General features: G+C 51.5%; 3 protein-coding genes across 7 annotated transcripts in view; 2 read left to right on the forward strand and 1 right to left on the reverse strand.

Moving 5' to 3' along the window:
* The first annotated feature begins 2127 nt into the window (after positions 1-2127).
* On the forward strand, positions 2128-12806 carry LOC110160808 (myosin-6-like). Its single transcript, XM_020925483.2, has 9 exons — positions 2128-2191; positions 3473-6469; positions 6967-7293; positions 7363-7672; positions 8751-9046; positions 9201-9461; positions 10148-10306; positions 10818-12059; positions 12603-12806. The coding sequence occupies exons 2-9, from the start codon at positions 3476-3478 to the stop codon at positions 12804-12806; spliced, it is 5793 nt and encodes a 1930-aa protein (XP_020781142.1). The 5' UTR covers positions 2128-2191; positions 3473-3475.
* Positions 12807-15266: 2460 nt separating this feature from the next.
* si:ch211-132p1.2 (F2R like thrombin or trypsin receptor 3) lies at positions 15267-18683 on the forward strand. The gene is made up of 2 exons (XM_020925477.2): positions 15267-15495; positions 17251-18683. The coding sequence occupies exons 1-2, from the start codon at positions 15399-15401 to the stop codon at positions 18681-18683; spliced, it is 1530 nt and encodes a 509-aa protein (XP_020781136.2). The 5' UTR covers positions 15267-15398.
* Positions 18684-19580: 897 nt separating this feature from the next.
* LOC110160823 (kinase D-interacting substrate of 220 kDa B-like) overlaps positions 19581-26147 on the reverse strand; it is a 43427-nt gene continuing 36860 nt past the window's right edge. For 4 of the 5 annotated variants that reach the window (XM_055149128.1, XM_055149129.1, XM_055149127.1 and 1 more), the window contains 2 exons: positions 25981-26088; positions 19581-22954 (listed from right to left, as the gene is read on the reverse strand). In XM_055149128.1, the coding sequence (XP_055005103.1) occupies positions 22678-22954; positions 25981-26088 (385 nt within the window). In that variant the 3' untranslated portion in view covers positions 19581-22677. The remainder of the gene's footprint in view (positions 22955-25980; positions 26089-26147) is intronic. The other variant, XR_008631627.1, reaches the window with a different exon arrangement.

Genomic DNA, 26147 nt, shown 5'->3' on the forward strand with positions numbered 1-26147 from the left:
AAGGACTGACATATTTTATAGAAATAGTTTCTTTCATTTTGAAGTAATATTAAAGTTTTCAGAAGAAAAAAGCCACAAATGATGTAAAATCCTGCACCTTCTACTTGTTTGTACAATTTTCCTCCGTTACTTTTCCCTCCGTTACCATGAACTTTCTTAATAAAAAATCTCATGAGTCAAAAAGTCAGAGGTTTTTCAACCTAATCTTGTACCATATGGTAGAAAACTATATGAAGCAAATATTCAAACCAGTTTGTTAAGGATATGTAAGTGAGAACCAAGAGTTATCACTGTTTGGATTTATTGACCAAAAAGTGCTGCATATTTCATTCCCTCCGTTACCAACATGAGTTTTTACATTTTTTGTGTTGAACTTGAAAGAATCTCACAGGTTTAACTTGACCCTGTTGGAGTGTAACTCTTTCCTACATTCTGATACTTTACTTATTTCAATAGTTCCTCTAGTTTCTGAATAAGAGACATTTGAATGTCAAAAATCTGACCCTGTTTCCTCCAGTTTACGCTAATAAAAAAAATCCCATTAAATTAATATTTTGTTGTTCACATTTTGCAAAGTAATTCATTTTCTGTTTTAGTTGGTGACATCTAAAAATATGACTGAGGTGAAGCAACGTTTTTATGTCCCAACTTCAACATGAAACTCAACAATATTTATTGACTTGAACCAATTTCCTCCACACTAAAGTCTGACTGTTTAGACCTGATCTAGTCCTGGTTTAGTCCTGGTTTAGTCCTGGTTTAGTCCTGGTTTAGACCTGGTTTAGACCTGGTTTAGTCCTGGTTTAGACCTGGTTTAGTCCTGGTTAGTCCTGGTTTAGTCCTGGTTTAGACCTGGTTTGGACCTGGTTTAGTCCTGGTTTAGTCCTGGTTTAGTTCTGTTTTAGTCCTGGTTTAGTCCTGGTTTAGACCAGGTTTAGTCCTGGTTTAGACCAGGTTTAGTCCTGGTTTAGACCTGGTTTAGTTCTGTTTTAGTCTGAAATGATCTAATTTATGTGAAATGACTCATGTCCTGTGTCCTAGCTCCTATCTCCTTCCCTTCATACCTCCTAGCTCCTATCTCCTTCCCTTCATACCTCCTAGCTCCTATCTCCTTCCCTTCATACCTCCTAGCTCCTATCTCCTTCCCTTCATGCCTCCTAGCTCCTATCTCCTTCCCTTCATACCTCCTAGCTCCTATCTCCTAGCACCTGATAAAGGGAGCATCTTCTCTCCTTTAAAGGAAACTAACACCTCAGGCCTCGCTCAAGTCCTGGGCCGGTCCTGGTCTGGTCCTGGTCCTGCTTTGGTCTGGTCCTGGTCTGGTCTGGTCTGGTCCTGGTCTGGTCCTGGTCCTGGTCCTGGTCCTGCTTTGGTCTGGTCCTGCTTTGGTCCGGTCCTGGTCTGGTCCTGGTCCTGGTCTGGTCTGGTCTGGTCTGGTCCTGGTCTGGTCTGGTCTGGTCCTGGTCCTGCTTTGGTCTGGTCCTGCTTTGGTCCGGTCCTGGTCTGGTCCTGCTTTGGTCTGGTCCTGGTCTGGTCCTGGTCCTGCTTTGGTCCAGTCCTGGTCTGGTCCTGGTCCTGCTTTGGTCTGGTCCTGGTCCGGTCCTGGTCTGGTCCTGCTTTGGTCCTGCTTTGGTCCGGTCCTGGTCTGGTCTTGGTCTTATCTGTTCATTCTGAGAAACACAGTGACTCTTGACCGTCTGTGATCTTCCTCTTCTTCAGTGATGGACCTGGTTTAGTCCTGGTTTAGTCCTGGTTTGGGATCAGTTCTAGTTGAAGACCTGGTTTAGTCCCAGTCCTGGTTTAGACCTTGGCTCTGGTGGGGTCTTGTGCTTCTCTCTGGGTCCTCATCTGTGGTTTTGGTTCAGTCCTGGACAAATCCTAGTCCTGGTTTATGGTCCTGTTCACTTCAGTGTTAATCCTGGTTCAAACCTGGTTTAGTCCTGGTTTAGTCCTGGTTTAGTTCTGGTTTAGTTCTGGTTTAGTCCTGGTTTAGTCCTGGTTTAGTCCTGGTTTAGTCCTGGTTTAGTCCTGGTTTGGTTGGATTCGGTCCCAGTGGGAGGGGCGAGGGGAGGTCCTGGTTCAGTCCTGGTTTAAAACCCAGAGCCCAGACTTGGTCTCAGTCTGGTCTGTGGGTCAGATCTTCTGTTCAACTTCAGGTCGTCTCGTGGAATCTTCTTCTTCTTCTTCTGTGGTGAGTTTGGTCTCTTCTTCCTCCTCCACTCGTCCTTCATCAAACCGTAGAACTTTAGTTTCTGTTCCCACCAGTCCTAAACCAGGACTAAACCAGGACTAAACCAGGACTAAACCAGGTCTAAACCAGGACTAAACCAGGTCTAAACCAGGACTAAACCAAACCAGGACTAAACCAGGTCTAAACCAGGACTAAACCAGGTCTAAACCAGGACTAAACCAGGTCTAAACCAGGACTAAACCAGGACTAAACCAGGACTAAACCAGGTCTAAACCAGGACTAAACCAGTTCTAAACCAGGACTAAACCAGGTCTAAACCAGGACTAAAACCAGGTCTAAACCAGGACTAAACCAGGTTAAACCAGGTCTAACCAGGACTAAACCAGAAACCAGGACTAAACCAGGACTAAACCAGGTCTAAAACCAGGTCTAAACCAGGACTAAACCAGGTCTAAACCAGGTCTAAACCAGGTCTAAACCAGGTAAAAACCAGGACTAAACCAGGTCTAAACCAGGATGAAACCAGGACTAAACCAGGACTAAACCAGGACTAAACCAGGTCTAAACCAGGTCTAAACCAGGACTAAACCAGGTCCATGAATGTAGACTAGTCTCTGTGTCTTATTCTTGTTCAGTTCCAGTTTGTTCTAAACACATTCAGGAAAGGTTCTAAAGGTTCTAAAGGTTCTGTTCTGTCAGTGGGACAGTTTTAGGATCTAGTTTGGATGAGTTTTTGTGTCTGATGTTTGATGGTTTTGATAAACTGTAGACGTTTGTCGGTTGTAGCTTCAGTTTGAGATTCTCACTTCATCTTTTACTTTGAGAAAAAATTATATTCATCAAACTTCAGGTTCTAAAAAAAAAATATATATATATATATTTCAACATAAAAGTTTGTGTTTAACTGCAGAATAAAACAAGAACAGTTCTGCTCCTCGTCTCCTCCTCTGTCTGACCTTGTGCCTCTGAGCCTCACACTTCTGTCAGACACAGAGTGTGGAGCCTCGTCTGTCATAAACCCTCCAGTTTATATCTTCTAGTTCTAAAGAGTCACTCTTAGAATATTAATATTAATATTAATATTGATTAAAGGTGTTATTATTTTGGTCTGTTCTGTGTCGGTCGAGCTCAGAGACGCGTCTCAATAACAGAATTATTATTATTAAAGTTGTTATTATTATGTGTCTAAAGTTAATGTTAATATCATAATATGATTTATTATTATGAATTATTGTTCAAACATGATGATGTGATTATTTATGACCTGTTCTTGTGCTTCAGGTCATGGCGGACGGGCTGATGTCGGAGTTCGGAAAAGCGGCTCCGTTCCTTCGTAAGTCGGAGCGCGAGCGTCTGGAGGCGCAGACTCGTCCCTTCGACATAAAGACCGAGTGTTTCGTGGTGGACGATAAAGTGGAGTACGTGAAGGCGACCATCAAGAGCCGGGAGGCGGGGACGGTCACCGTGACGACGGAGACGGGCGACACTCGGACCGTGAAGGACACGCAGGTCCATCCTCAGAACCCGCCCAAGTTCGATAAGATCGAGGACATGGCCATGTTCACGTTCCTCCACGAACCGGCCGTCCTCTTTAACCTGAAGGAGCGTTACGCCGCCTGGATGATCTACACCTACTCCGGCCTCTTCTGCGTCACCGTCAACCCGTACAAATGGCTGCCGGTGTACGACGCCGAGGTGGTGGCGGCGTATCGCGGCAAGAAGCGCAGCGAAGCCCCGCCCCACATCTTCTCCATCTCCGATAACGCGTACCAGTACATGCTGACGGACCGCGAGAACCAGTCCGTGCTCATCACCGGAGAATCCGGCGCCGGAAAAACCGTCAACACCAAACGCGTCATCCAATACTTCGCCAGCATCGCCGCAGTGGGCGGAGCCAGCAAGAAGGACCAGAACAAGGGCACCTTGGAGGATCAAATCATCCAGGCCAACCCCGCCCTCGAGGCCTTCGGGAACGCCAAAACCGTACGAAACGACAACTCCTCTCGCTTCGGAAAGTTCATCCGGATCCACTTCGGCACCAGCGGAAAACTGTCGTCCGCCGACATCGAGACGTACCTCCTGGAGAAGTCCAGAGTCACGTTCCAGCTCAAAGCCGAGAGGAACTACCACATCTTCTACCAGATTATGTCCAACCAGAAGCCCGAGCTCCTGGAGCAGCTGCTCATCACCACAAACCCGTACGATTACTCGTACACGTCTCAGGGGGAGGTCACCGTCGCCTCCATCAACGACGCCGACGAGCTCATGGCCACGGACAGCGCCTTCGACGTCCTGGGCTTCACCGCCGAGGAGAAGGCGACGGTCTACAAACTGACCGGCGCCATCATGCACTACGGCAACATGAAGTTCAAACAGAAGCAGCGCGAGGAGCAGGCGGAGCCCGACGGCACAGAGTCCGCCGATAAGTCCGCCTTCCTCATGGGGCTGAACTCGGCCGACCTGATCAAAGGCTTGTGCCACCCGCGGGTCAAAGTGGGAAACGAGTACGTGACCAAAGGTCAGAGCGTGGACCAGGTCTACTACTCCATCGGGGCGCTCGCCAAGTCCGTCTACGAGAAGATGTTCAACTGGATGGTGGTGCGCATCAACCACAGCCTGGACACCAAGCAGCACCGCCAGTACTTCATCGGGGTGCTGGACATCGCCGGCTTCGAGATCTTCGACTTCAACACCTTCGAGCAGCTCTGCATCAACTACACCAACGAGAAGCTCCAGCAGTTCTTCAACCACCACATGTTTGTGCTGGAGCAGGAGGAGTACAAGAAGGAGGGCATCGACTGGGAGTTCATCGACTTCGGCATGGACCTGCAGGCCTGCATCGACCTGATCGAGAAGCCGCTGGGGATCCTGTCCATCCTGGAGGAGGAGTGCATGTTCCCCAAGGCCAGCGACCAGACCTTCAAGGCCAAACTGTACGACAACCACCTGGGCAAGAACAAGATGTTTGAGAAGCCGCGCGCTGCCAAAGGCAAAGCCGAGGCGCACTTTGCCCTGGTGCACTACGCCGGCACCGTCGATTACAACATCACCAACTGGCTGGTGAAGAACAAAGACCCTCTGAACGAGACGGTGGTGGGTCTGTACCAGAAGTCTTCTCTGAAGCTGCTCAGTCTGCTCTTCTCAAACTACGCCGGCTCCGAGGGCGGAGACAAGGGCGGGAAAGGCACCAAAAAGAAGGGCTCCTCGTTCCAAACGGTGTCGGCGCTTCACCGAGAAAACCTGAACAAGCTCATGAATAACCTGAAGACCACACACCCGCACTTCGTCCGCTGCCTCATCCCCAACGAGTCCAAGACTCCGGGCATCATGGACAACTGCCTGGTGCTGCACCAGCTGCGCTGTAACGGCGTCCTGGAGGGAATCCGGATCTGCAGGAAGGGATTCCCCAACCGCGTCCTGTACGGCGACTTCAAGCAGCGATATCGCATCCTGAACGCCGCCGCCATCCCTGAGGGGACCTTCATGGACTGTAAGAAGAGCGCCGAGAAGCTGCTGGGCTCCCTGGACATCGACCACACGCAGTACAAGTTTGGACACACCAAGGTGTTCTTCAAGGCGGGCCTCCTGGGGACTCTGGAGGAGATGAGAGACGAGCAGCTGTCTCGCATCATCACGCGTCTCCAGGCCAACGCTCGCGCTCTCCTCATGAGGGAACTTTTCGCCCGGATGGTCGAGCGCAGAGACGCACTGATGGTCATCCAGTGGAACCTGCGCTCCTTCCTCGGAGTGAAGAACTGGCCCTGGATGAAACTCTTCTTCAAGATCAAGCCTCTGCTGAAGAGCGCCGAGGCGGAGAAGGAGATGGCCAACATCAAGGACGAGTTCAAACGCGTGAAGGAAGCTCTGGAGAAATCTGAGGCGCGACGCAAAGAGCTGGAGGAGAAGATGGTGGGTCTGATCCAGGAGAAGAACGACCTGACTCTGCAGATCCAGTCCGAGCAGGACACGCTCTCGGACGCGGAGGAACGCTGCGAGCAGCTCATCAAGAGCAAGATCCAACTGGAGTCCAAACTGAAGGAGCTGAACGAGCGTCTGGAGGACGAGGAGGAGGTGAACGCCGACCTCACCTCCAAGAAACGCAAACTGGAAGACGAGTGCGCTGAGCTGAAGAGGGACATCGACGACCTGGAGCTCACACTCGCCAAAGTGGAGAAAGAGAAACACGCCACGGAGAACAAAGTGAAGAACCTGACGGAGGAGATGGCCGCTCAGGACGAGAACATCCTCAAACTCACCAGAGAAAAGAAAGCTCTGCAGGTACGACGGGGAGGAGAGGAACGAGGGAGGGAGGAGAGAGGAGAGGAACGAGGGAGGGAGGAGAGAGGAGTGGAGGGAGGGAGAGGAACGAGGGAGGAGAGGAGAGGAGGAGGGAGAGGAGAGGAGAGGAGAGGAGGGAGGAGAGGGAGGAGGGAAGGAGAGGGAAGGAGGGAGGAGAGGCAGAGGGAAGAGGGTACAAGAAAGGAGGAGATGAAAGAGAGAGAGACGAAAGAGGGAAGGAACAAGAGGGGAGAAGAGCAGAAGAAAAGAGAAAAGAAGAGAGGAGGAGAGGAAAAAAGGAGAGGGAAGGAAATGAAGGAAAGAGAAAGAAGAAAGAGACAGAAGAAACAGGAGGAGAGAGAGAGTGGAAAAGGAGAGGAGAAAGGGAGGATAGAGAGTCTGATGATGTTGCTGTTGTTCTCTTCTTCTCCTGGTCCTGTTCTTGTGTAACTGAAGGTTCTTTGGTTCTCTGGTTCTTTTGGTTCCTCGGTTCTCAGGAGGCGCAGCAGCAAACTCTGGACGACCTGCAGAGTGAAGAAGACAAATGCAACGCCCTGAACAAAGCCAAGCTGAAGCTGGAGCAGCAGGTGGACGACCTGGAGGGAGCTCTGGAGCAGGAGAAGAAGGTCCGCATGGAGGTGGAGAGGAGCCGACGGAAACTGGAGGGAGACCTGAAGCTCCTGCAGGAGAACCTCATGGACCTGGAGAACGAGAAGCAGCAGCTCGAGGAGAAGAACAAGAAGAAAGAGTTTGAGCTGAACCAGATGAGCGACCGACTGGAGCAAGAACAAGCGGCAGGAACCCAACTCAGCAAGAGGCTCAAGGTACGAGAACGAGATCTAAACCAGGACTAAAACAGGTCTAGACCAGGACTAAACGTGTGTGTGTTTCAGGAGAGCCAGGCTCGTCTGGAGGAGCTGGAGGAAGAGCTGGAGGCAGAACGTTCGTCTCGGGCCAAAGTGGAGAAGCAGCGTTCGGACCTGAGCCGCGAGCTGGAGGATCTGAGCGAGCGTCTGGAGCAGGCGGGCGGAGCCACCAGCGCCCAACTCGAGATGAACAAGAGACGAGACGCCGAGTTCCAGAAGCTCCGACGAGAACTGGAGGAGGTCACGCTCCAGAACGAGTCCACCAGCGCCACCCTCAGGAAGAAGCACGCGGACGCCGTCGCCGAACTCGGGGAACAGATCGACAACCTGCAGAGAGGTACAGAGGGACCTGACACACACACACGAGGGACCTGACACACAGGAGGGCATCTGAGGTCCTCTGAGGTCCTCTGAGGTCCTCTGAGGTCCTCTGATGGTCCTCTGAGGTCCTCTGAGGTCCTCTGAGTCTCTGATGGTCCTCTGAGGTCCTCTGAAGTCCTCTATGGTCCTCTGAGGTCCTCTGAGGCCCTCTGAGGTCCTCTGAAGGTCCTCTGAGGTCCTCTGAGGTCTCTGAGGTCCTCTCTGAAGTCCTCTGATGGTCCTCTATGGTCCTCTATGGTCCTCTGAGGTCCTCTGAGGTCCTCTGAGTCTCTGAAGTCCTCTGAGGTCCTCTGAGGTCCTCTGAGTCTCTGTCCTCTGAGGTCCTCTGGTCCTCTGAGGTCCTCTGAGGTCCTCTGAGGTCCTCTGAGTCCTCTGAGGTCCTCTGAGGTCCTCTGAGGTCCTCTATGGTCCTCTATGGTCCTCTGAGGCCCTCTGAGGTCCTCTGAAGTCCTCTGAGGTCCTCTGAAGTCCTCTATGGTCCTCTGAGGTCCTCTGAAGTCCTCTGAGGTCCTCTGAAGTCCTCTGAGGTCCTCTGAAGTCCTCTGAGGTCCTCTGAAGTCCTCTGAGGTCCTCTATGGTCCTCTATGGTCCTCTGAGGTCCTCTGAAGTCCTCTATGGTCCTCTGAGGTCCTCTGAGGCCCTCTGAGGTCCTCTGAAGTCCTCTGAGGTCCTCTGAGGTCCTCTGAGGTCCTCTGAGTCCTCTGAGGTCCTCTGAAGTCCTCTGAGTCCTCTGAGTCCTCTGAAGTCCTCTGAGGTCCTCTGAAGTCCTCTGAGGTCCTCTGAGGTCCTCTGAGGTCCTCTAAGGTCCTCTGAGGTCCTCTGAGGTCCTCTGAGTCCTCTGAGTCCTCTGAGGTCCTCTGAGTCCTCTGAGGTCCTGAGTCCTCTGAGTCCTCTGAGTCCTCTGAGGTCCTCTGAGTCCTCTGAGGTCCTCTGAAGTCCTCTGAGGTCCTCTGAGGTCCTCTGAGGTCCTCTGAAGTCCTCTGAGTCCTCTGAGGTCCTCTGAAGTCCTCTGAGGTCCTGTGTGGTCTCCTCAGTGAAGCAGAAGTTGGAGAAGGAGAAGGCGGAGCTGCGTGTGGAGCTGGAGGACGTGAGCTCCAACCTGGAGCTGGTGGTTCGCGCCAAAGCCAACGCGGAGAAAACGGCGCGCGCCAACGAAGACGCCGCCAACGAGCTGCGCAGCCGCCTGGACGAGAGCCAGAGGGCGCTGTCCGACGCCCAGAGCGCCAACGCCAAACTCAGCGCCGAGAACCTGGAGCTCCAGAGAGAACGAGAAGAACGAGAAGTTCTCCTGAGCCAGACCAACCGCGCCAAGAACGCCTACAGCCAGCAGGTCTGGACCAGGACCTGGACCAGGACCAGACCAGGACTAGACCAGGACCAGGACCAGACTGGACCAAGACCGAACAAGACTGGGACTGGACTAGGACCAGAACCCAAACCTAAACCCGGTCTCTGGTCTGTGTGGTCTTTCTCTGTGGCGTCAGATGGAGGAGCTCCGGGCGCAGATGGAGGAGGAGTCAAAGGCGAAGGTTTCTCTGGCTCACGCCGTCCAGTCGGCGCGTCACGACTGCGAGCTCCTGCGGGAGCAGCTGGAGGAGGAGCAGGAGGCGCGAGCTCAACTCCAGAGACTCTTGTCCAAGAGCAACGCCGACGCCCAAACCTGGAGGAACCGATACGAGACGGAAGGTCTGCAGAGGAGCGAGGAGCTCGAGGAAGCCAAGAAGAAACTCGTCCAGAGGCTCCAGGTACAACGACAACCACATGACAACACACGGCCAATCAGGAGCCAGGCTGCTCAAGGCTACGCCCCCTCACACAACGCTGTCAATCAAACCTGTGGGAGGGGCCTCGGAGAAAGAAGGCGTCTGATTGGTCCGTTACTGTTACTGTTCATGTTCATGTCTGGGATAAAATGTGAACGTCCAAACCCCACGACACACGTGTGTGTGTGTGTGTGTGTTTGTGTGTGTTGTGCGTCTCACTGTGTGTTGTGTGTGTTTGTGTGTGTTTTGTGTGCGTCTCACCTGTGTGTTGTGTGTGTGTTTTGTGCGTCTCACGTGTGTGTTGTGTTGTTGTGTGTGTTTTGTGCGTCTCACGTGTGTGTTGTGTGTGTGTGTTTTGTGCGTCTCACCTGTGTGTGTGTGTGTTTGTGTGTGTTTGTGCGTCTCACCTGTGTGTTGTGTGTGTTGTGTGTTTTGTGCGTCTCACGTGTGTGTTGTGTGTGTGTGTGTTTTGTGTGTCGTCTCACCTGTGTGTTGTGTGTTTTGTGTGTGTTTTGTGCGTCTCACGTGTGTGTTTTGTGTGTGTTTTGTGCGTCTCACTGTGTGTGTTGTGTGTTTTGTGTGTTTTTGTGCGTCTCACCTGTGTGTGTGTGTGTTGTGTGTGTTTTGTGCGTCTCACGTGTGTGTTTTGTGTGTGTTTTGTGCGTCAGGAGGCTGAAGAGGCTGTTGAGGCCGTCAACTCTAAATCTTGTTCTTTGGAGAAAACTAAAGTTCGTCTCCAGACGGAGATCGAGGATCTGATGGTCGATCTGGAACGTTCCAACGCCGCCGCCGCCGCCTTAGACCGGAAACAACGCAACTTCGACAAGGTCTCACAAAACTACAGTACTTCAGTACACACAGTACTGCAGTACACACAGTACTGCAGTACACACAGTACTGCAGTACACACAGTACACACAGTACTGCAGTACACACAGTACACACAGTACTGCAGTACACACAGTACACAGTACAGTACACACAGTACACACAGTACACACAGTACTGCAGTACACACAGTACACACAGTACTACAGTACACACAGTACACACACAGTACACACAGTACTGCAGTACACACAGTACACACAGTACACACAGTACACACAGTACTGCAGTACACACAGTACACACAGTACTTCAGTACCTTTACAGTTCAAACTGCAGACACTTTGTCATTAACACAAGTCTTTGTGTTAATGACATTTCTCTGTTTCAGCTGCTCCACGATTCAGTGTGACTTTTATTCAGTTCATCTTCTGCAGATCTTCTGCGGTGACCTTTGACCTGTGGCGTTTCTTCTGCGGTGACCTTTGACCTGTGGCGTTTCTTCTGCAGGTCTTGAGCGAGTGGAAGCAGAAGTTGGAGGAGGCTCAGTCTGAGCTGGAGGCGTCTCAGAAGGAGTCTCGTTCTCTGAGCACGGAGCTCTTCAAACTGAAGAACTCGTACGAGGAGGCGCTGGACCAGCTGGAGACCATGAAGAGGGAGAACAAGAACCTTCAGGAGGAGGTGTCGGAGCTGACGGAGCGTCTGGGCGAGGGCGGGCGCAGCGCCCACGAGCTCGACAAACTGAGGAAAGCTCTTCTCCAGGAGAAGCAGGACCTGCAGAACGCGCTGGAGGAGGCCGAGGCCACGCTGGAGCACCAGGAGACCAAGATCCTCCGCCTGCAGCTGGAGTTCGGACAAACGCGAGCGGATCTGGAGAGGAAGATCTCGGAGAAGGACCAGGAGATGGACCAGGCCAAACGTAACCAGCAGAGGGCGCTGGAGTCCCTGCAGAGCGCCCTGGAGGCCGAGACGCGCAGCCGCAACGAAGCTCTGAGGGTGAAGAAGAAGATGGAGGCGGATCTGAACGAGATGGAGCTTCAGCTGAACCAGGCGACGCGCGGCGCGGCCGAGGCCACGCGGCAGCTCAAGGCCCTGCAGGGGGCGCTGTCCGACACGCAGCTGCTCCTGGACGAGGCCCGACACGAGGCAGAAGGTCAGAAGGAGAACGCCGCGCTGAGCGAGAGGAGGAACGTGCTGCTTCAGGCCGAGCTGGAGGAGCTGCGCGCGGCGCTCGAACAAACCGACCGCTGCCGAAAACTCGCCGAACAAGAACTGAGCGACGCCGCCGAGAGGACGCAGCTCCTGCACGCGCAGAACACCTCCCTCATCCACCAGAAGAAGAAGGCCGAGGCCGACCTGAGCGCGCTCCAGGGCGAGCTGGAGGACGCCGTCCAGGAGAACAGGAACGCCGAGGACAAAGCCCGAAAAGCCCTGACGGACGCCGCCATGATGGCGGAGGAGCTGAAGAAGGAGCAGGACCTGAGCGCCCACCTGGAGAGGATGAAGAAGAACATGGAGGCCACCATCAGAGACCTGCAGCAGCGTCTGGACGAGGCCGAGCAGAGCGCCTCCAAAGGAGGACGAAAGCAACTGCAGCGACTGGAGGCGCGGATCCGCGACCTGGAGGCGGAGCTGGAGGCGGAGCAGAAGAGGGGGGCGGAGTCTGTGAAGGGAATCAGGAAGTACGAGCGACGAATCAAAGAGCTGACGTACCAGAGCGAAGAAGAACGAAAGAACACGACGAGACTGCAGGTAAGACCCGGACCCGGACCCGGACCAGGACCCGGACCAGGACCAGGACCAGGACCAAAAACACAACAAGACCAGGTAAGACCGGACCCGGACCCGGACCAGGACCCGGACCAGGACCAGACCAGGACCAGGACCAGGACCAGGACCAAACACGACGAGACTGCAGGTAAGACCCGGACCCGGACCCGGACCAGGACCAGGACCAGGACCAGGACCAGGACCAAACACAACAAGACTGCAGGTAAGACCCGGACCTGGACCAGGACCAGGACCCGGACCAGGACCAAGACCAGGACCAAACACAACAAGACTGCAGGTAAGACCCGGACCTGGACCCAGACCTGGACCAGGACCAAGACCAGGACCAAACACAACAAGACTGCAGGTAAGACCCGGACCTGGACCAAGACCCGGACCCGGACCAGGACCAGGACCGATTCAGACCAACTCAGACCGGGTTTAGACCTGGTTTAGTTTTGGTTTAGATCTGATCTGGTTTTGGGACCTGTCTTTGACCCGGTTCTGGTTCTGGTCTGGTTCTAGGACCTGGTGGAGAAGCTGCAGCTGAAGCTCAAGTCGTACAAACGTTCTCTGGAGGAGGCGGAGCTTGAGGCGAACAGCAGCGCGGCCAAACAGCGCCACCTGCAGAACGAACTGGAGCAGGCGCAGGAACGAGCCGACGCCGCCGAGACTCAGGTCAACAAACTCAGGTCCAAGACCCGGGACCGCGGCCTGGACCAGGACTAGACCAGGGTCCGGATCAGGGTCTGGACCAGGACCAGAGAGAGACCAGACCAGGTGAGAAACAAGACCACACCCAGAACTAAACCAGGACTAATCCGGGACTAGACCGGGACTAGACCAGGACTAAACCGGGACTAAACCAGGACTAGACCAGGACTAGACCGAGACTAGACCGGGACTAGACCGGGACTAGACAGGACTAGGACACCAGGACTAAACCGACTAAACCAGGACTAGACTAGGACTAAACTAGACAGGACTAGACTAACCAGGACTAACAGGACTAGACTAGACCAGGACTAAACCGACTAGGACACTAGACCAGACTAAACCGACTAAACGGACTAAACAGGACTAGGACTAAAAGGACCAGGACTAAACCACTAGGACAGGACTAAACCAGGACTAAAGGACTAAACCAGGACTAAACCAGGACTAAAACCAGGACTAAACCAGGACTAAACCAGGACTAGACCAGGACTAGACCAGATCTAAACCAGGACTAAACCAGGTCTAAACCAGGACTAAACCAGGACTAAACCAGGACTAAACCAGGACTAAATCAGGACTAGACCGGGACTAGACCGGGACTAAACCAGGACTAAACCTGTTCTGTGTTTCAGGTCTGGATCTTGGACTCGTTCTTCTTCTTCTTCTTCTTCGTTTCTGTTTAAAATGTTTAAAACAAAAAAAAAAATGATTAAAACTTTTATTTTTATTTCACTTTTCACAAATTCACTTTTTCACGTTTGATTTTGTGACAGAAATAAAATCACTGCAACAAAAAACCAACTGTCCCAAGTCTCTTTAACACGGTTTAGTCCTGGTTTAGACCTGGTTTAGTCCTGGTTTAGACCTGGTTTAGTCCTGGTTTAGTCCTGGTTTAGACCTGGTTTAGTCCTGGTTTAGACCTGGTTTAGACCTGGTTTCCTGGTTTAGTCCTGGTTTAGTCCTGGTTTAGTCCTGGTTTAGACCCTGGTTTAGTCCTGGTTTAGACCTGGTTTAGACCTGGTTTAGTCCTGGTTTAGTCCCTGGTTTAGTCCTGGTTTAGTCCTGGTTTAGTCCTGGTTTAGACCTGGTTTAGACCTGGTTTAGTCCTGGTTTAGACCTGGTTTAGTCCTGGTTTAGACCTGGTTTTAGACCTGGTTTAGTCCTGGTTTAGTCCTGGTTTAGACCTGGTTTAGACCTGGTTTAGACCTGGTTTTAGACCTGGTTTAGTCCTGGTTTAGACCTGGTTTAGACCTGGTTTTAGTCCTGGTTTAGACCTGGTTTTAGACCTGGTTTAGTCCTGGTTTAGACCTGGTTTAGACCTGGTTTAGTCCTGGTTTAGTCCTGGTTTAGACCTGGTTTAGTCCTGGTTTAGACCTGGTTTAGTCCTGGTTTAGTCCTGGTTTTAGACCTGGTTTAGTCCTGGTTTAGTCCTGGTTTAGTCCTGGTTTTAGACCTGGTTTAGTCCTGGTTTTAGTCCTGGTTTAGACCTGGTTTAGTCCTGGTTTAGTCCTGGTTTAGTCCTGGTTTAGTCCTGGTTTTAGACCTGGTTTAGTCCTGGTTTAGTCCTGGTTTAGACCTGGTTTTGTCCTGGTTTTAGTCCTGGTTTAGACCTGGTTTTAGTCCTGGTTTAGTCCTGGTTTTTGTCCTGGTTTAGTCCTGGTTTTAGTCCTGGTTTTAGTCCTGGTTTAGGTCCTGGTTTAGTCCTGGTTTAGTCCTGGTTTAGGGCCTTAGTCCTGGTTTTAGTCCTGGTTTAGTCCTGGTTTAGTCCTGGTTTAGTCCTGGTTTTAGTCCTGGGTTTAGTCCTGGTTTAGTCCTGGTTTTAGACCTGGTTTAGTCCTGGTTTAGTCCTGGTTTAGTCCTGGTTTAGAACCTGGTTTTAGACCTGGTTTTAGTCCTGGTTTTAGTCCTGGTTTAGTCCTGGTTTTAGACCTTGGTTTAGTCCTGGTTTAGTCCTGGTTTAGACCTGGTTTAGTCCTGGTTTAGTCCTGGTTTAGTCCTGGTTTAGAGGTTTAGTCCTGGTTTAGTCCTGGTTTAGTCCTGGTTTTAGACCTGGTTTAGTCCTGGTTTAGTCTGGTTTTAGTCCTGGTTTAGACCTGGTTTAGTCCTGGTTTAGTCCTGGTTTAGTCCTGGTTTTAGACCTGTTTACCTGGTTTTGTTTTAGTGGTTTTAGTCCTGGTGGTTTAGTCCTGGTTTTTTGTTAGTTGTTTTAGACCTGGTTTAGACCTGGTTTTAGTCTGGTTTAAGTCTGGTTTAGTTGTCCTGGTTAGTCCTGGTCCTGGTTTAGGGTCCTGGTTTAGTCCTGGTTTAGTCCTGGTTTAGTCCTGGTTTTAGACCTGGTTTAGTCCTGGTTTAGTCCTGGACTACAGGGGGGAGGTGGATTGTGGGTAATGTAGTTGTGACTCTGAGGGGGAGGGGCCACATCTGGGAATAGTTTGGAGCAGAGACGAGTCCAGACTGAACCGGGACTGAACCGGGACTACAACAGGACTACGGCAGACCAGAGCCGGCTCTAAACCTGGTCTAAAGCAGGACTCGGTCTGAACCAGGTCTACAGAACCGAACCACATGTGGACTGGTCCAAACCAGGACTAAAGAGGGACTAAGATGAGGTCCCTGTGGGCTGTGGTCCTGCTCCTGGTCTGGGTCTTGGATTTGGTCTGTGGTGAAGATGATCCAGACGTCTGCTCCTCCACGAGCGTCCGTGAGTCCAACTTCAACTACAAGAACAGTCCTGGTTTAGTCCTGGTTTAGACCTGGTTTAGTCCTGGTTTAGACCTGGTTTAGTCCTGGTTTAGTCCTGGTTTTAGTCCTGGTTTAGTCCTTTGTTTAGTCCTGGTTTAGTCCTTTCTTTAGTCCTGGTTTAGTCCTTTCTTTAGTCCTGGTTTAGTCCTTTGTTTAGTCCTGGTTTAGACCTGGTTTAGACTGGTTTAGACCTGGTTTAGACCCGGTTTAGACCCGGTTTAGACCTGGTTTAGACCCGGTTTAGACCCGGTTTAGTCCTGGTTTAGACCTGGTTTAGTCCTTTTTTAGTCCTGGTTTAGTCCTTTTTTAGTCCTGGTTTAGTCCTTTTTTAGACCCGGTTTAGACCTGGTTTAGTCCTGGTTTAGACTCGGTTTAGACCTGGTTTAGTCCTTTTTTAGTCCTGGTTTAGTCCTTTTTTAGTCCTGGTTTAGTCCTTTTTTAGACCCGGTTTAGACCTGGTTTAGTCCTGGTTTAGACCTGGTTTAGTCCTGGTTTAGACCTGGTTTAGACCTGGTTTAGAGACCTGGTTTAGTCCTGGTTTAGTCCTGGTTTGTTTTTAGACCTGGTTTAGTCCTGGTTTAGACCTGGTTTAGACTGGTTTACTGGTTAGAGTGGTTTAGACCTGGTTTAGTCCTGTTTAGACCTGGTTTAGACCTGGTTTAGACCTGGTTTAGTCCTGGTTTAGTCCTGGTTTACCTGGTTTAGACCTGGTTTAGACCTGGTTTAGACCTGGTTTAGTCCTGGTTTAGTCCTGGTTAGACCTGGTTTAGTTTTAGACCTGGTTTAGTCCTGGTTTAGACCTGGTTTTTCAGAGGATAATTTGCTGTAGTTTCCTGACACTTTTCCGTTCAGAGATAAACAGACACTTCCTGTGTGTGAATGAAAGACTAAACAAACCAGGACTAAACCAGGACTAAACCAGGACTAAACCAGGACCAAACAGACTAAGGTCTAAACTAAACCAGGTCTAAACCTAGGACTAAACCAGGACTAAACCAGGTCTAAACCGGACTAAACCAGGTCGTCTCACCTGTCTCACCTGTCTCTGTCTCACCTGTCTCACCTGTCTCACCTGTCTCACTGTCTCTACCTGTCTCACCTGTCTCACTGTCTGTCTCTCCTCTGTCTCACCTGTCTCACCTGTCTCTCTGTCTCACCTGTCTCTCTCTGTCTCTGTCTCACCTGTCTCTCTGTCTCACCTGTCTCACCTGTCTCACCTGTCTCACTGTCTCACTGTCTCACTGTCCACCTGTCTGTCTGTCTGTCTCACTGTCTGTCTCACCTGTCTGTCTCACCTGTCCTCTCTGTCTTCTGTCTCACCTGTCTCTCTGTCTCAACCTGTCTCTGTCTCACCTGTCTCACCTGTCTGTCTCACCTGTCTCACCTGTCTCTGTCTCACCTGTCTGTCTCACCTGTCTCTGTCTGTCTCCTGTCCTCAACCTGTCTCTCTGTCTCACCTGTCTCCTGTCTCACCTGTCTCACCTGTCTCACCTGTCTCTCTGTCTCACCTGTCTGTCTCACCTGTCTCACCTGTGTCTCACCTGTCTCTCTGTCTCACCTGTCTCACCTGTGTCTCACCTGTCTCACCTGTCTCTGTCTCACCTGTCTCACCTGTCTCTGTCTCACCTGTCTCACCTGTCTCTCTGTCTCACCTGTCTCACCTGTCTCACCTGTCTCTCTGTCTCACCTGTCTGTCTCTCTCTTTGTCCCTCAGGTCTCCGTTCGTTCCGGATCGTCACGTCTCCGTGTAACTTCACCACTTTGCGGGAGTCTCAGGTGAAGTCGGTCCAGTCCTGGTCCTTGGTCTTGGTCCTGCCCCTGGTCCAGATCCTGGTCTTGGTCTTGGCTCTGCCCTCGAACCTCGTGGCTTTGTGGGTCTTGTTGTTTCGGTCCAAACGGGTCCCGTCCACGTCTCTGCTGGTGACGCTGACAGTGTGCGACCTGTCGGTGCTTCTGGCCCTGCCCTTCCGGGCGGCGTATCACCTGTCGGGGAACCACTGGGCGCTGGGCGAGGCCGCGTGCCGCCTGGTGGTGGCGCTGTTCTACGGGAACATGTACGGCTCGGTGCTGTGCTTGGCGTTCGTGGCGGTGGACCGCTACGTGGCGCTCGTGCACCCGTTCCGCGCGCGTGTCGTGCGCTCGCGGGGGACGGCGGGGCTCATGGTGACGGGGGTGTGGCTCACGGTCGCCGCGGCGATGCTCCCGCCGCTTCTCACGCGTCAGACGTTCGACCTGGACGAGCCGCGCATCACCACGTGTCACGACGCGCTGCCGCAGAGCCACCGGGAGGCGCTGCTGCTCCCGTACTTCCTCTGTCTGTTCTGCGCGTGCTTCGCGGCGCCGCTGCTCGTCGTCGTTTTCTGTCACGGGGCGATTCTTCACACGCTGTTACGTCACGGCGAGCGTCACGGCGGAGAGCGGTACGGCCACGCGGTCAGGGCCACGGCGCTCGTGCTGCTCGTCTTCGCCGTGAGCTTCGTCCCGAGTAACGTCCTGCTGCTGCTGTCGCTGACGGACGACGGCGAGGGGGCGGAGCCTGACCTGTACGGGCCGTACATGCTCAGTTTGGCTCTGAGCGTCGTCAACACGCTGCTCGACCCGTTCATCTACTGCTACGTCTCCAGCGACTTCCGGGACAAAGCCCTCGCCGCCGTCTGCCGCCGCCGACGTCATCGTGACCCCGCCCAACGCTCCGCCTCCAAACCCACGTCACCACGGCAACAGACCAAAGTCACACTACTGTCCCCGCCCACCGGCCACAGCACGGACACGCCCACAGATACGGACACGCCCACCAACCACACAGACACGCCCACAGACATAGACACGCCCATCAACCACAGACACGCCACAGACACACGCCACAGCCATATAGACACGCCCACAGACATAGACACGCCCATCAACCACACAGACACGCCCACAGACATAGACACGCCCACAGACATAGACACGCCCATCAACCACACAGACACGCCCACAGATACGGACACGCCCATCAACCACACAGACACGCCCACAGATACGGACACGCCCATCAACCACACGGACACGCCCACAGCCATAGACACGCCCATCAACCACACGGACACGCCCACAGCCATAGACACGCCCATCAACCACACGGACACGCCCACAAAGGTCTGACATTGTTAAAAAAAAAGTTTAAGGTCTGTTCAGACGTCAGAAGAACTTTGTTTTTGTTCTTGAGGTGAGAAAAATAAAGTTCGTTTGGGCTCCGACATTTCATATTTCAAAAGATTTTCTGCCCCGCCCCCTCGCTCTGCCCCGCCCCCTTTTTTCTGGTGATCTTTTGTTTTGTTTCTCTTGGCCTGGAGATTTTACTTTAGACTTTTCTGATTTTGTTCTGAGTCTAAAATATCGTCCATCTCCCTCCATGAGTTTCTTCGTTTGTTTTTTATCGTCGTGTCGTTCACATGTTTGGATTTTCAGCTGTCGCTCAAAAACATCTTTTTTTTTTCTTGCTCCACACGACGAGGAAACAGAGAAAACGCCAACACAGAAACAACCAATCAGAGCCAAGACGTCGAACAGAACTGAAGAACGACAACTGAGACGTCGAGAACAAAACGAGAACAAAACGAGAACAAAACGAGAACTGAACAAAAGGTCCGGCTCTGGGAACAAGAACAAAGTTTTTCTGAAATATGAACAGACCTTAAATCTTAAACAGAATGATTTGTTTCAGTGGAATGAAGTTCTGTCCGAGGGAAACGTCACTTTATTGTCATGAAAACACAAACAAACACACAAACAAACACACAAACAACACACAAACAAACAAACACACACACTGACACTCGAGCAAAAACATTTATGTGGAGCAGGATTCAAACCGACAACCTTCAGCTCAGAGTCAAACGCTCTGCTCCACCTCATGACATCATCAGGAGGATTCAGGTTTTGGATTTTTGAAAGTGAAAGTGAAACTGCGATGAGGATTTCACTCCGAGACGACACCAAACCTGGACTGAGGAAAAACCCCGTGATGAAGCTTTAAACAGAGACACGGAGACGCCGGAGTCACGAGCACGAGTTTATTTAGAACATTTAAGAACACGGAGCAGTTCCGCCCGCGTCCAGCAGAGGGCGCAAGGACGGAACCCAAATACTGTCAACACTTTAACCACTTTAACACTTTAAACGTCCACGAGAGGAAATGTGATGCAAACTTTTAAAAATCTGAAGAAAAGAAAAATAAATAAATAATAAAAACTTCAGTGATCAATGCTGTAAAGAACATAAAACATTTAAATATCTGTTTTAAAAATTATAAAAATAACTTTGAAATGTTTGCTGTAATTGTATCGATTTGAGGAAAAGAGTTGGTGTAAAACAGAACACGGAAAATAAATAAAAACATGATAAATACTGAACGAGTCGTTACATTCACAGATTCTAAAGTTCCTGGGGATGGAAAAAGACGAGATTTTTACAGAATTACTCAAATTTTAATTCAGATTCCAATTTGAATCTCACACTTTTATTTGATTGAATATTTTTGTTGTTGTTCTAGAACAGTATTTTTTTGTTTAGTTTAGTTTTTTGGAACCACAAGACGTTTGGTCCCATCCCCAAAAATCACAATAATCAACAATAAAAGTTACAACATCAAAACTACTTCAGAAAATTTTCACAATCGTCACGTAAACGACGACGAGACGAGACGAGACTCGAGACACGAGACTCCAGCGAGAACGAGGTGAGGGTTTGATTCACTGACAATAATAAAGTGTTTGTTTTGTCTAAATGAATCTTTGATGTTTCTGTTGTGACGAGTTTTAAAAACGACTGATCAGGTTTTTTCATTTTGTTTTTTCATGTAAATCATTTCTCAGTTACAAACTGAGGCGACTTTAACGTCGCTGAACATCAGTCGGACGATTCAGAACAACACAACATACGACACCTGACGACACCTGACGGCACCTGACGGCACCTGACCTCGTGTGTGTGTCTGTGTGGTGTGTGTGTATGTGTGTTGTGTGTGTGTTTGTGTGTGTGTGTTGTGTGTGTCAGATGTTTGTTCAGATTTGTGTGTTTTTCTGTTTTTTCCTGTTGTTGTTTCATCAGACTCTTCATCTTCCTTCATCCTAAACAGTGTGATGTTTGTGTGTGTGTATAGTGTGTGTGTGTGTGTGTGTATAGTGTGTGTTTGTGTGTTTGTGATGTTTTTCTGTCTCTGTGACTCATCTCATTTCCTTAAAAAAAAACCTCCACAGGCTCCAGATTCTGATCTGACACAAATATATACAACTACAACTGCAACTACAACTACAACTACAACTACAACTACAACTACAACTACAACTACAACTGCAACTGCAACTACAACTACAACTACAACTACAACTGCAACTACAACTACAACTACAACTACAACTGTATCTGTATTTATATAGATACTGTTGTACACAGTTGTATTATTTGTATTGGAGTAAACTTGTGTTGTTTGTGTCAGTTTGTTTCTCTCATTTCTTTCTGTGGAGTCACTTCAGTCTGAGTCGCTCCCACAGATGAAACACCAGGAGGAGGAAGAAGAGGAGGAAGATCTGGAGTCATTTTTGTGTCATGAATCTTCATAAACTCAGAGTTTGTCACAATCAGTCGTTGGTTTGTTTTTATGTTTGATCCACAAATATAAATGAAATATTTGTCTCTTGTATTTAGTTTTGTACAAACAGATGTGGATTTGTTGTTTTTGATGAGTAACTGTGACGTGTTATTCAAATATTCACACATGTTTTAAAACCTCAGTGTAATAGGGTGAAGTCTGCACCAGTGCTGCCCCCTAGTGTCTCAAAAAAAACATCACAGAGGAAAAACTGTCAATCACATTTTACAAACACAATTTTCTGTTTTTTTGCAAATGAAAAAATATAAATTTTCAAATCCACATTTGTTTGTACAAAACAAAATACAAGAGACAAATATTACATTTGTATTTGTGTCAAACACAAAAACAAACCAACGACTGATTGTGACAAACTGAGTTTATGAAGATTCATGACACAAAAGTGACTCCAGATCTTCCTCCTGGTGTTTCTCTCGTCTCGTCTCGTCTCTGGTCTCGTCTCACACTGGACTGAACATGCTCCACACAAACACAAAGGTTTAGTCAAATTTCAGGAGATTTTCTGTGGCTCCAGGAGCAGGACTTCAGGAGGTTTAGATTTTTCCTCCAGAGTTTGGACTTTTTTCTGGCATCAGTTTTAGACCAAATCAGAACATTCTTCAGCGTGAGGAGCTGAAGGACGTCCGTGACGAGTGTCCTTCAACAGGACTTTTTTAGAATCCAGACCTGAGACTGAAGTTTTAGATTCGAGACACAAAAAGACAAAGATTTCAAACGTCTTGAGTGATTCTGGATTCACTGAGGATCCACCTCCTCCTGAAGAAGAACTGAACCTTCAGCTCCTCCTCCTCCTGGAACAAATCAGAACGAGCAGCTCATCTGCTCTGGTCCTGGTCCTGGTCCTGTTATAGTCCTGGTCCCGATCTAGTAGTCCTGATCTTGTCCTAGTCTTGTCCTGGTGCTGGTCTGATCCTGTTCCTGGTCTGGTCCTAGTCCTCACTCCTGGTCCCGGTCTTGATCCTGACCCTGGTCCTGGTCTGGTCCAGGTCCTGGTCTGATCCTGGAACTAGTCTACTCCTGGTCCTAGTCCTGACTCCTGATCCTGGTCTAGTCCTTGTCCTAGTGCTCGTCTGATCCTCATCTTGGTTCTGGTCCTGGTCCTGATCTAGTCCTGGTCTGGTCCTGGTCTAGTCCTTGTCCTGGTACTTGTATGATCCTCATCTTGGTCCTGATCTGCTCTGATCTAGTCCTGGTCCTGGTCTAGTCTTGGTCTTAGTCCTGGTCCTGATCTAGTAGTCCTGATCTTGTCCTAGTCTTGTCCTGGTGCTGGTCTGATCCTCATCCTGGTTCTGGTCCCGGTCTTGATCCTGATCCTGGTCCTATTCTATTCCTGGTCTAGTCCTTGTCCTAATGCTCGTCTGATCTTCATCTTAGTCCTGGTCCTGGTCTTAGTCCTGGTCCTGGTCTGGTCCTGGTCTGGTCCTGGTCCTGGTCTGGTCCTGGTCTGGTCCTGGTCTTAGTCCTGGTCTTAGTCCTGGTCCTGGTCTACAGGATGCTCTCTCTCTCTGAGCTGAAGCAGACGGTGGTGACCTCAGGAGGTTCTCCGGGCCTCAGTCCTCTCTTCAGCTGCAGGACCCTCACGTTCTCGTTCTGGGTCTGGACCTGGGTCTGGGCCTGGGTCTGGGTCTGGTCTTGGGTGCGGTCTTGGGTCCGGTCTTGATCTGGACCCGGGCTGTTGTTGTTGAGGCTCTGGTTGGTCTGGTGGGTCTTGGCTTTGTTCAGGTTGTTGAAGGTTTCAGTTTCCTCCTCCCAAACGTGAGTCCTGCAAGACCAAGAACCAGGTCTAAACCAGGTCTAAACCAAACCGGGTCTAAAACCAGGGTCTAAACCGGGTCTAAACCGGGTCTAAACCAGGTCTAAACCAGGTCTAAACCAAGGTCTAAACCAAGGTCTAAACCGGAAACCGGGTCTAAACCAGGTCTAAACCGGTCTAAACCGGGTCTAAACCAGGTCTAAACCTCTAAACGGTCTAAACCGGGTCTAAACCGGGTCTAAACCAGGTCTAAACCAGGTCTAAACCAGGTCTAAACCAGGTCCCGGGTCTAAACTCTAAACCGGGTCTAAACCGGTCTAAACCGGGTCTAAAACCCTTCCTCGTGTGGTCGGTGTGTGTGTGTGTCAGGTGCGGTCCTGTGTGTGTCAGGTGCTGGTCCTGTGTGTGTGTCAGGTGCGGTCCTGTGTGTGTTGTCAGGTGCGGTCCTGTGTGTGTGTCAGGTGCGGTCCTGTGTGTGTGTCAGGTGCGGTCCTGTGTGTGTCAGTCAGGTGCGGTCCTGTGTGTGTGTCAGGTGCGGTCCTGTGTGTGTGTCAGGTGCGGTCCTGTGTGTGTGTCAGGTGCGGTCCCGTGTGTGTGTCAGGTGCGGGTCCGTGTGTGTGGTCAGGTGTCCTGTTGTGTGTGTCAGGTGCGGTCCTGTGTGTGTCAGGTGCGGTCAGTGTGTGTGTCAGGTGCGGTCCTGTGTGTGTGTCAGGTGCGGTCCTGTGTGTGTGTCAGGTGCGGTCAGTGTGTGTGTCAGGTGCGGTCCTGTGTGTGTGTCAGGTGCTGTCCTGTGTGTGTTCAGGTGCGGTCCTGTGTGTGTGTCAGGTGCGGTCCTGTGTGTGTGTCAGGTGCGGTCCTGTGTGTGTGTCAGGTGCGGTCCTGTGTGTGTCAGGTGCGGTGTGTCCGTGTGTGTGTGTCAGTGCGTCCTGTGTGTGTCAGGTGCGGTCCTGTGTGTGTGTCAGTGCGGTCAGTGTGTGTCAGGTGCGGTCCTGTGTGTGTGTGTCAGGTGTGGTCCTCGTGTGTGTGTGTCAGGTGCGGTCCTGTGTGTGTGTCAGGTGCGGTCCTGTGTGTGTGTGTGTGTGTGTGTCAGGTGCGGTCCTGTGTGTGTGTCAGGTGCGGTCAGTGTGTGTGTCAGGTGCGGTCCTGTGTGTGTGTGTGTGTCAGGTGCGGTCCTGTGTGTGTGTCAGGTGCGGTCCTGTGTGTGTGTGTCAGGTGCGGTCCTGTGTGTGTGTCAGGTGCGGTCCTGTGTGTGTGTCAGGTGCGGTCCTGTGTGTGTCAGGTGCGGTCCTGTGTGTGTGTGTGTGCAGGTGCGGTCCTGTGTGTGTCAGGTGGTGTGTCAGGTGTGTGTGTGTGTCAGGTGCGGTCCTGTGTGTGTGTCAGGTGCGGTCCTGTGTGTGTGTCAGGTGCGGTCCTGTGTGTGTGTCAGGTGCGGTCAGTGTGTGTCAGGTGTGTGTGTGTGTGTCAGGTGCGGTCCTGTGTGTGTGTGTCAGGTGCGGTCCTGTGTGTGTGTCAGGTGCGGTCCTGTGTGTGTCAGGTGTCCTGTGTGTGTGTCAGGTGCGGTCCTGTGTGTGTGTCAGGTGCGGTCCTGTGTGTGTCAGTGTCAGGTGCGGTCCTGTGTGTGTGTCAGGTGCGGTCCTGTGTGTGTGTCAGGTGCGGTCAGTGTGTGTCAGGTGTGTGTGTGTGTCAGGTGCGGTCCTGTGTGTGTGTCAGGTGCGGTCCTGTGTGTGTGTGTGTGTCAGGTGCGGTCCTGTGTGTGTGTGTGTTCAGGTGCGGTCAGTGTGTGTGTGTGTCAGGTGCGGTCCTGTGTGTGTGTGTGTCAGGTGCGGTCTGTGTGTGTCAGGTGTCAGGTGCGGTCCTGTGTGTGTGTGTGTGTGTCAGGTGCGGTCCTGTGTGTGTGTCAGGTGCGGTCCTGTGTGTGTCAGGTGCGGTCAGTGTGTGTGTGTGTCAGGTGCGGTCCTGTGTGTGTGTGGTGTCAGGTGCGGTCCTGTGTGTGTGTGTGTGTCAGGTGCGGTCCGTGTGTGTGTGTGTGGTGTCAGGTGCGGTCCTGTGTGTGTGTCAGGTGCGGTCCTGTGTGTGTCAGGTGCGGTCCTGTGTGTGTCAAGGTGCGGTCCTGTGTGTGTGTCAGGTGCGGTCCTGTGTGTGTGTGTCAGGTGCGGTCCTGTGTGTGTCAGGTGCGGTCCTGTGTGTGTGTCAGTGTGTGTCAGGTGTGTGTGTGTGTGTGTGTGTCAGGTGCGGTCCTGTGTGTGTGTCAGGTGCGGTCCTGTGTGTGGTGTGTGTGTGTCAGGTGCGGTCCTGTGTGTGTGTCAGGTGCGGTCCTGTGTGTGTCAGGTGTGTGTCAGGTGCGGTCAGTGTGTGTGTGTCAGGTGCGGTGTGTGTGTGTGTTCAGGTGCGGTCAGTGTGTGTGTCAGGTGCGGTCCTGTGTGTGTCAGGTGCGGTCAGTGTGTGTGTGTGTGTGTCAGGTGCGGTGTGTGTCAGGTGCGGTCAGTGTGTGTGTGTCAGGTGCGGTCCTGTGTGTGTGTCAGGTGCGGTCCTGTGTGTCAGGTGTGGGTGTGTCAGGTGCGGTCCTGTGTGTGTGTGTGTCAGGTGCGGTCCTGTGTGTCAGTGTGGTCCTGTGTGTGTGTGTGTCAGGTGCGGTCCTGTGTGTGTGTGTCAGGTGCGCTCCTGGTGTGTGTGTCAGGTGCGGTCCTGTGTGTGTGTGTGTCAGGTGCGGTCCTGTGTGTGTGTCAGGTGTGTCCTGTGTGTGTGTGTGTGTGCAGTGTGCGTCAGGTGTGTGTCAGGTGTGTGTGTGTCAGGTGCGCTCCTTGTGTGTGAGTGTCAGGTGCACTCCTGTGTGTGTGTGTGTCAGGTGCGGTCCTGTGTGTGTGTGTGTCAGGTGCGGTCCTGTGTGTGTGTCAGGTGCGGTCAGTGTGTGTGTGTGTGTGGTCAGGTCCTGTGTGTGTGTGTGTCAGGTGCGGTCCTGTGTGTGTCAGGTGCGGTCCTGTGTGTGTGTCAGGTGCGGTCAGTGTCTGTGTGTGTCAGGTGCGGTCCTGTCGTACCCCACGCTGCCCTGGTCGGAGCAGATCGACATGCGTCCGTCCTGGAGCGGTTTGGCTCGACTCGGCTCCTCCTCCTGGAGCGAGTGGTTTGGAGAACTTTCATTGGACCTGAGGGACAGAAGAGGGACTGAGATCTGGACCAGAACCAGGACTGAACCAGGACTGAA

Source organism: Boleophthalmus pectinirostris, unplaced genomic scaffold (assembly GCF_026225935.1).
Source record: "Boleophthalmus pectinirostris isolate CB_2022bp ecotype Guang Dong unplaced genomic scaffold, ASM2622593v1 HiC_scaffold_13, whole genome shotgun sequence".
In the NCBI taxonomy this organism is placed as follows: domain Eukaryota; kingdom Metazoa; phylum Chordata; class Actinopteri; order Gobiiformes; family Gobiidae; genus Boleophthalmus; species Boleophthalmus pectinirostris.

Coding starts and splice junctions, on each gene's coding strand:
- LOC110160808 (XM_020925483.2), top strand. CDS start 3,476: ATGGCGGACGGGCTGATGTCGGAGTTCGGAAAAGCGGCTCCGTTCCTT. Junction 7,673..8,750: donor GATCGACAACCTGCAGAGAG/GTACAGAGGGAC, acceptor TGGTCTCCTCAG/TGAAGCAGAAGTTGGAGAAG. Junction 10,307..10,817: donor AACAACGCAACTTCGACAAG/GTCTCACAAAAC, acceptor TTTCTTCTGCAG/GTCTTGAGCGAGTGGAAGCA.
- si:ch211-132p1.2 (XM_020925477.2), top strand. CDS start 15,399: ATGAGGTCCCTGTGGGCTGTGGTCCTGCTCCTGGTCTGGGTCTTGGAT. Junction 15,496..17,250: donor CTGCTCCTCCACGAGCGTCC/GTGAGTCCAACT, acceptor TTTGTCCCTCAG/GTCTCCGTTCGTTCCGGATC.